Source organism: the organism of the source record quoted next, unplaced genomic scaffold (assembly GCF_019419815.1).
Source record: "Pyrus x bretschneideri cultivar Hongxiangsu unplaced genomic scaffold, Pyrus_bretschneideri_v1 Contig2, whole genome shotgun sequence".
Lineage (NCBI taxonomy): Eukaryota > Viridiplantae > Streptophyta > Magnoliopsida > Rosales > Rosaceae > Pyrus > Pyrus x bretschneideri.
In genome coordinates, this window is record NW_025999501.1 from 11,120,418 (window position 1) to 11,129,481 (window position 9,064).

At 34.0% G+C, this 9,064-nt stretch overlaps 1 protein-coding gene across 6 annotated transcripts; it reads right to left on the reverse strand.

The window, feature by feature from the left end:
- Positions 1-674: 674 nt before the first annotated feature.
- On the reverse strand, positions 675-3,149 carry LOC125476886. 6 transcript variants are annotated; one of them, XR_007258102.1, is made up of 3 exons: positions 2,451-2,553; positions 1,871-1,943; positions 675-973 (listed from the first exon to the last, which is right to left on the reverse strand). XR_007258102.1 is itself a non-coding variant. In XM_048583481.1 (3 exons), the coding sequence occupies exons 1-3, from the start codon at positions 2,989-2,991 to the stop codon at positions 849-851; spliced, it is 327 nt and encodes a 108-aa protein (XP_048439438.1). In that variant the 5' UTR covers positions 2,992-3,149; the 3' UTR covers positions 675-848. The 6 variants fall into 6 exon arrangements, 3 of the variants coding, with proteins under 3 accessions (XP_048439438.1, XP_048439437.1, XP_048439439.1); XR_007258103.1 differs by having other exon boundaries at positions 675-994; XR_007258101.1 differs by having other exon boundaries at positions 675-1,086.
- Between the last annotated feature and the right edge of the window lie 5,915 nt (positions 3,150-9,064).

Genomic DNA, 9,064 nt, shown 5'->3' on the forward strand with positions numbered 1-9,064 from the left:
TTTTTCTTTTATTTATTTATTTATAAAGCATATTAATATCGACCGTTGATCTCAGATCAAACGGTTGATATTGAATAAGATTTTTTTAATTTTTTTTACCGTTGAGATCTAACGGTCCAAGTTAGAGAGTCGTTGAGATTGAACGGACCGTGGGAAGCCACGTGGCTTCCCAACGATAACATTTCAATCTGAAAAGTTGGCTGCTTTTTCTGAAATTATGTCGGGCAACGCACCCCCACGCCTGAGTGGGGTGCATGCGCCTGATAAAAAAAATAAAAAAAAGGCCTGACGCGGGGCTGACGTCAGCCTTGGCGTCACATCCACTCGGGCTCTCAAGCTCTCGGGCTGGCAATTCTTCATAGGCCCAAAGTTCGGGCCTTCACTTCCACTCGGGCTCCTTCACGCTGGAGCGAATCCACGGGGCCTCGGGCCCTTTTCTCTGGCCTCTCCCCCGAGCAATCCACCACAGTGGAGTTGCTCTTAGGACCTGTTTGGTATTTTACTAAAAAACTTGAATTGTTCTTAAAACTAACTTTTAAAAACATCTCTTAGAAACAATTTTTTTTAAGTTTCAAAAACGTGTTTGGCATTGAACTTAAAACTATTTTTGAATCTAAAAATTTGAAAACTTGTTTGGTTTAACTCTTGAAAACAGATTTTTTTTTTATTTTCCCCAATTATGTATTTGTTTTAAGATATACAAAACATATGAAATTAAACCTTAAACATACTATTTTGATATCCATGTGCTAATACAACACATATATGCTCGATAATCAAATTAAACTTCAAGTCTTAGATAATAAATACTACATTAAAACATTCTAGAAAACCAATAAACTTTGAGACTAATTGTTATTGACGTAATCAAGCCACATTGATCCGACTATGTGGTCTCTAACATCATTCATAACATTGTTGTCATTCAAATGCATGCTTTCCCCTTCTTGATTCGCCCCTGAGCTTTCTTCATCTACCACATCAACATCCTTGTCTTCAAATTGTTGAAACAAAGTATCATTCCTTAATTGCATTCTAATGAAATTGTGCACGGCATAACATGCAACCGGAATGCATCTTTGCTTCCTAATTGGATAATTTGGCATCAACTTTAGAATAGGAAAACGATTCTTAAGCACTCCAATGTAAATAAAAACATCGAAATTAATACAAAGCTAAAAGCTACATTCACTTATGAATGTTAATGCTAAAGTATAATATTCCGGTAATCGTAAACACCAATGGTATTTGATGCATAAGACACAATTTAAACACCAATCATAAAATATAAAAACTGTGATCAAAATTGATGGTAAAGCAGATCAAATAGTAAAGAAAGGCCAGTGAAGCCAATCCTGAACTTTAATGCAGAACCAAAATCAAGGCATATATTAACATCGGCAACCGTTTGGGTAAACAGAGGCGATATACTGTCATGAGTCATGAGTCTTACTTCCCATTTCACAACAACAAAACGACCCTGATTGTACTATTACTATAAAAAATCCACAATCATATCAGTCACGAATGGAAGCTTGACCAAGTCATGGGAAAATTAATTGAAACCCAACGAATCTTTTCATCGATCCTGAATGATTATAAATACAGTTGGGAGTCAGTTGTGAGTAACGGTCAACTATAGCATTACCAGGGCAATCTAAGCTGCCAACCAAGCTTAACCTCAATTCCAAAGCAATGTAAGATCCAAAGGAACCATGGTCCACTATTACTAATTTTATATAACGTCACCACTGCCAGTACGGTAACTTGCAACAGCATTTCAGTTTTGACTTCATACATACAATCCAGAGCAGTCAAAGAAAAAACACAATACGAAAGCAGCCAGATTCCAAGTTCAAGATTTCCATACCTTGAACAAAAGGTGGCGTGGCGTCTGCTACTCCAAAACTTGATCCTTGATAAATTGGACTTCCTTCTTCGATCTAACAATCATAAAAATAGGTATATTAAGCATCCTGTCATTCCATTGCCTATTGTTGGGCTGCTTACATAAATTATTTTATATCTCTTAATAACTTAAAATTTCAGGATAGGGATTCAATTTCGTTTGACATAGTACAAGAGAATACTACCAACTTATGAAAAAGACAGATACATTAGTTCCAAAGCAGGGCCATAATCTATAATTAATATTAATACACATTATTATGTGCAACTACCTGAAAGGGGTAAAGATATCTGATATTTTGAGAATTTGATATGTATGTTACAGATTTAAAGTTAGAGGCTAACTCGATGGGGAATTTTCACAAACACCTAATGTGCAAGCTCTAATAGCTCAACGGAACCAATTTTAATGGAAATATATAATGTATACTTAGCCTCTCTAAATATCACACCAATTTTAATAGATATGTGTGTGTGTGTGTAAGAAAGAAAGTTGCAGCTGCAATATTCATTGAGTATCATTAAGCAAGCTATGTCACAACGTTTTCAATTGCCCTTCTCCTTTGCCCACCTTTATGCTATCTTCAAAAGCCAGAGATTGCATTTGAAACCAGAGCTTGCAAAGTAAGAGACTTTGAGCCAAAATACCACAAACCCACATTTTAATTCAGAACCACAAGTTCCCAAACATTTAGATTAAACCAAAAAAAACAAATATAACGTAATAACAAACTGAAAGCAACAGAACCCATAAATTCACTATCTAAAACAAGCTCTTTAAACCCAGAAAAAGGCTATTAACCCAGAAAAGTTACACATTTTCAATAAAAAAGCAACAAAACCCCCAGAAATTCATAGGCTAAAACAAGCTCTTGAAACCCAGAAATTTCAGATTAACTTGCTAATATGCTACTCTAAAGAACCAAACAAAACAGTAAGAGAAAGACCCATTACCTTGATCGTTCCTGGCAGTGAAGAGAATGGCCCAGTTTCGTTCCCAATCAAGCACTCAGAGATTTGAGGCTTAAAGCTATTCACCGGAACCTTCACCATGTTGGCCGGAATCTCTTGGTCGTTCGTCATTGGTGAGGCGCAAGGCCTGCTCGTGGTCTGGCGCAGGTCATTCAGACCTCCATCGCAGAGCACGGCGCAGGGATATGAATTCGTGAAGAAAAAAAAAATTCTTAAAACCTGACTTTGTTGTTTTCAAATTATAATGGGCTGTTTTTAAATTTTTTTGAGTCCAGTTTTGAAAAATAGGCTTATCAAACAGGTTTTTTTTTTTTATCTTAATACTTACAAATTGTTTTTGAGTTAAAAAATTTTGGACTCAAATTCAATACCAAACAGACAGTTATTTTTCTTGCCTGATTTTTCCTGGTTCGAATCAGAAAAATTATTTTGATGGTTAATTAAAGACTTCGAAGTCGAGCTAACATTGAAAAATTTCATGAAGGTGTTTTCCACAAGATTATCTTCCAGCAGTGTCTCTAAAAGTTTATCAAGATGAAAACTTTGTTCCACTTTTTTTCTATTTTTAATGACTGTTATGTTGATCCACCTCTGTATTAATGTCATCCCAGTTCACAGCCAATGTCTTCAAGATGAGAAACTTGCATTGCTCCATTTCAAACAAAGCCTAGTATCTGATCTAGCAAGGGTGCAAGGGTAGAATCTAATGGTTCCAGTGTTTGCTTCATAACATCAAGTTCCTGGCCTAATGGTTCTGGTAAGAACTCTGATGTTAAAGCTTGGCTTGGAAGATATTCAGGATGAGATTCCGGGGAAGCATGCCAGCATACTTCCTGATTGATGTGCTCCGTAAATGGTAACGGGTAGGAATTCTCATACTCCATGTGGTTTTGAGACCATATGTCTGTGAAGCATCCTGCTGCTGGTGCTAATCAAGTGTCTGTGGAGCATCCTGCTGCTATGTTAAGCCATGTGCCTGCCAAGCATCTGCTGATCTATCAGACCATGTATCTATCCTTGCTATTTGAAGCAGATGTCCTCCTTGCGTGTCCTTTTTTTTCGATCCAACCTTTTTTATGGACACGTTGGACGCAACAAAACCAGTGGTACCCAGCCAAAGCTTCAAAGACATAGCTCACAATAATTTTGGTGGTGAATTACCAGGAAGATGTTTGAGAACCTCGCAAGCAATGATGGCTGTTGAAGATGATACCGGGTCAAAAATTAATCACATACGATTTGAAGTTCTAAAGTTCAGTCAGGTATACTATCAGGATGCTATGACAATTACCAATAAAGGACTGGAAATGGGCTGGTAAAGATTCTGTTTTCAGCTACATTGACAAGTTTAGTGGAGTGGGTTACGGAGTGGGAGGACGAGGAGGAGTTGTTACTCTTCATATTTTTTTCCTTAATTTTTACTTTGTTCGTGCGATACGTTCATATAATTATAAACCCCGTAATGCCGACAAGGACTTTCATCAAACATGTGGTGAGCCATTAAACGAGTACACCAAATAAGCGGCTAAAAGTGTAAATTTTTAGGCTCTCTCGCTCTCCCCTCTTTCAAAACGTGGTGCGCAGCATGGCAAAGTGTTGGAACTTGTTTCTATCCAAACTACATACGAATAAAACGCTCTTTTTCAATCAAAAGAGAGTAAAAACTATTTAGTCTCTTATTACAACAAAAACAGGTAGGGGCGAAAACATAATTTATAAAACAAAATTTTGATTTTTTATGTTTAAGCCTCATTTACAATTAATTTTAATACCTCCAATTCTTAAAATTAAAAAATAAACTTCTCTCCCTCTCTCTCCAGTTCCACGTTCTCTCTCATTTTTACCTCTCTCATTCAATTTTAAAAACAAAAATAAAAAATTTCACACATTTTGTGGTCATGTACTAGTTTTTCTAACAAACGATATTGTTCATACTAAGGGAGGTGAGCTTACCTTCATAATAGTGCTATAATGTGTTTCAAGTTCGCTTTTGACGAGAATCAAATCTAAAAACTCTCGCAAACAAGTAAAAAGCAACAACAATAGACCGTATTACAAAGTAACAATTGTTGGAACTTGTTAGATTTGCTACGCGTACGGTTCCTGCCCGTGGGTCTTGCGACGGGGTCGTTGTTGGACCTTAAACCGTTAAAACGAACCACTGTTTGGGCCACATAAAATGCATCGGCAAAAGCAATTTTGCCTACAAAAAAGAAGAAAAACATTTCGGTTAGGTAAAAATATTTTTAATATTAGGACTCAATCATGCTTTTTCTTTACTTCTTATATGATTAAGGCTACAAATTAAATTTATTCACCCGAAAAAAAAAATAGAGGAAATGAACTTCACTTTTGTTTGACATTAGAAAGCAAAATGCTAAGTATGGTAAACTAATTTCTACATTTCACATTTTTTTTTTTTGGTAAGAGAGAAAAATGACTCTGTAACAAACTACAAATAATAATAAAAAAACAACTTGAAAACAACAACTATAAAAAGGTACATTAACCAGTTTCCATTTGACATGTGCTTTGTGCATTCTTATTAGCTCTATCATGTCTAATGTTGTTACTAAATATTATTTTGGAATTTTTTTTAAATTGTCATATGACCTTATACCCCTTTTTTAATTTGTTATATAAACTTAAATTTTAAACGATTTGTCATATCAAATTTAAAAAATAATTAATTTGTCAACTCATCTTAACTTGGTTAAGTTTTCTATCCAAAATAAGCCATGTTCAAGGCACATGACTTATTTTCAAGGTTCTTTGGAACATTTCAATTGCCTTTTATTTTTAATGGACATGATTGACCACGTTGAATTCTCAAAGCTTGTAATTAGTTAAACTTCATGTTAGTGAGCCTAATGTACTATTTTAATAGTTCACCATAAGTTAACGAAAACTAATTTATCGCCCACCCTAGCATACATATATATTTGTATAAATAAATAAACATGTGAAAAATGAGGTTAAAAGTCCAAAATAACATTCTTTTGGATGAAAAACTTAATATAATTAGTGTGAGATGACAAATTAATAATTTCAGAAAATTCGTATGGCAAATTGCTTAAAATTTTAGTACCAATGACAAATTAAAAATATGTATAAATTTATATGACATTCAAAAATTTCTGCTATTATTTTATTTTCTAAGACCATCTTCAAATGAGATGTCAAAATGTTTACATCAGCAATAATGGTAAAAAAAAAAGAAGACATCACTAGTGTTTTCCAACCAAAATGCCAATTCCTATGTGGAATGACATGGAATGGTAGCAGAGGAAGTTGCTGTCAAATTTGACAGCTGCTTTAAATCTATTTTTAGAAATTAATAAATGCTTTTCATAATTTTTATTCTTATCTTTTGTTTAACAAAAATACTAATTATCACAATAAAAAGTAAATAATGTAATAAATAATAGTTTACATTTGACATATCAGTTGGATAAAAAATTTAAAAAAAAAATCAATGTGCTACATATTTATAAGCCTTTAAATTTAAATTTTATGTTTAAATTTGACATCTCCTTTGGAGAAGTTCTAAGCGGCTATATATAAGGAAATCTAGGTCGGCTTATTATTTTTTGAAAGTTTTTTAGAATCATTTTTATTATTTTTTATTTTCCATACAAGTGCTATATATTGGGAAATCTAGGTCGGCTTGTGATTATGATTTCAAATACAATACATCAATAATATGGTTAAAACGACCTGTCAAATCCACCCAGCATAATTTGATGATGGACCATCGCCTTATTTTTACTCAAAACGATTAGGGTTAGATACGCCTAAGTGCTCATGCACAATGGCACAATGGCACAATGGTTAGGAGTAGACATGGGTGGGTTGAGCTGCGTTAAACCTCAACCCATTAGCCGACCCATTCAATTGGGTTATCATTTGGTGGAACTTGCATGCGACCGAACAACATTAATCACCATCTTACCCAAACTACATACATTCAGTTTGGGTTGGGTGTTTTTGCGGGGTTGAAGATGGACTAATGCTTCCAAGATTTGTGACCTTAACTTGCTCATGCTTTCAAGTAATGAGCATTATCATCATCTCATAAAGAAAAGAATGGAGTTTAAGCGAGTCTGAGTTTCTACGGGTTAACAGTTTAAAACCGACTACTAATCCATGTCCAGGTGGGTGGGCGGGTTATAACACAAATCCAAAAAGTTGATCATTAAACCCGACTCAACGTACCCCACCACATGAGTGTAGGGTGTCGGGTTGTTTAAAAAGTACCCACACATAAAATTGCCGTTAAACATTGAATAATATTTGACAACTTAACAATGTGTAAGAATTCCTACTCAAATTATTCGTTGCCGATTTCATTTAACTTTGTGCTTATGATAAGAACCGTTCATATTATAAATCGTTTTATAAATATTGTCTCTGCAAACGTTTAGTCATCAAACTATATAAAATAGATTAACGGAGTTGGTAAAAGTATTACAAACCGTTCATGTATTTGCTACAATAGATCGCATTTGCAAAAAATCAATTAAAACTAAAGTCGTTTAGTCATCGAACTGTATAAAAACAGATGAACGGAATTGGTAAAAGTATTATGAACCGTTCATATATTTACTACAATAGATTGACTAAAAGACTTTAATTTTTTGAACATAACATCTATAAGAATTATTCATAAGATTTGAACCTAATAATTGGCTACTCGACGAATGTGTAAGAGTTCCTACTCAAATTGTTTGTTGCCGATTCATTGAACTTCGTGTTTATGATAAAAAAAATGTTCATGTTATAAATCATTCTATATGTATTGCCTTTGCACAAAAAAAAAAAAATCAATTAAAACTAAAGTCGTTTAGTCATCGAAATGTATGAAAAAAGATGATTGAAATTGGTAAAAGCATTCGTTTTGTGAATATTCCGTCCAATGTTGATTTCGGGTTTCGGCCCAAGACACTTGTTAGGTTAATTTCAATGCCCTAAATCTGTTTTTTAGCATATGTTTTGTGAAATTTCGATGTTTTAATAGCTTCATAGTGGTTTGCCACTTAAATTTGCGATTGGCGGCGATCCGACCGTCAGATCTTCACAAAATTTTAGTATATTATTCTAGGAGAAAAAAGAGCCCTTATAAATTATGGATCGGAAATCTGATGTACGAATCTTCCAGATTGGATTACTACGTTTATTGACTATTCCGTTGTCCAAGTTGACCAAGGGTTGACTTTTGGTCAACAAGTTTCAAATCGTTAAATTATCATTACTAGAAACTCGGTAGAGCCTAGTGGGCCTATCGCGGTTAGCAAGCTATCCCAGTTAATGTGCAACTTGGTTTATGTGCAAGTTGAGAAGAGAAGTCTTTTAACAAGTTAGCTTCAACAACACGACCAACGAAGAATCTGTTGACAAGTTAGCTTCAACAACACGACTAATGAAGAATGAAAGTTAAGATGACTATTTAGGCCTTTAAAACTTAAATAAAAATCTGAATCCACCCCAAAATTATTTTCTACATGTATCCTAATATTATTATTCTTCTGCCTTTTGCATGAGATAGAAGTGTTAACAGAGAAGCGAGAATCTTGTTTTTAGATTTGTAGGCTGGTGGTGTGAGAGCGTGCAAATTCTAACTGGACTCGGTCATTCGATTATAAATTTCATATGTAATTCTACACAGGGTTTGCTAATTCGTTTTTCATGCGTAGTGTATTGAATAGCTTGTATATAGATTAAGTACTCTTTACACCAATATTATTTTTAATTAAGGAATTAATACCACTTGAAACCCATATTTACTATCTAAACAACCTCCACAAACTCAATTTAAAATGTAAATTTATTTTTGCACTCATTTAGTAAATAAAATCCTAAAAATCCATCTTTCTCAAATTCGTGAATTGAAACCCCCAAGGACTCTAGTTTTGTTAGGTTAATTCTAAAATGCTTTTTTGACTGAGTGACTAACATGGATTTGTAATCGTTGAAGACCTTCCAAACTTTTTTGTGATGTCTGCCTTTACCATTGTAACTTATTTTATTCTCAAAACAAAGAAAAATGACAACTTTTGAAGAGGTTTTACAAATTTATTGTTGCTTACAAATTGGGAAGAGAAGTCTTTTAACAAGTTAGCTTCAACAACACGACTAATGAAGAATGAAAGTTAAGATGACTATTTAGGCCTTAAAAAGAGTTTAA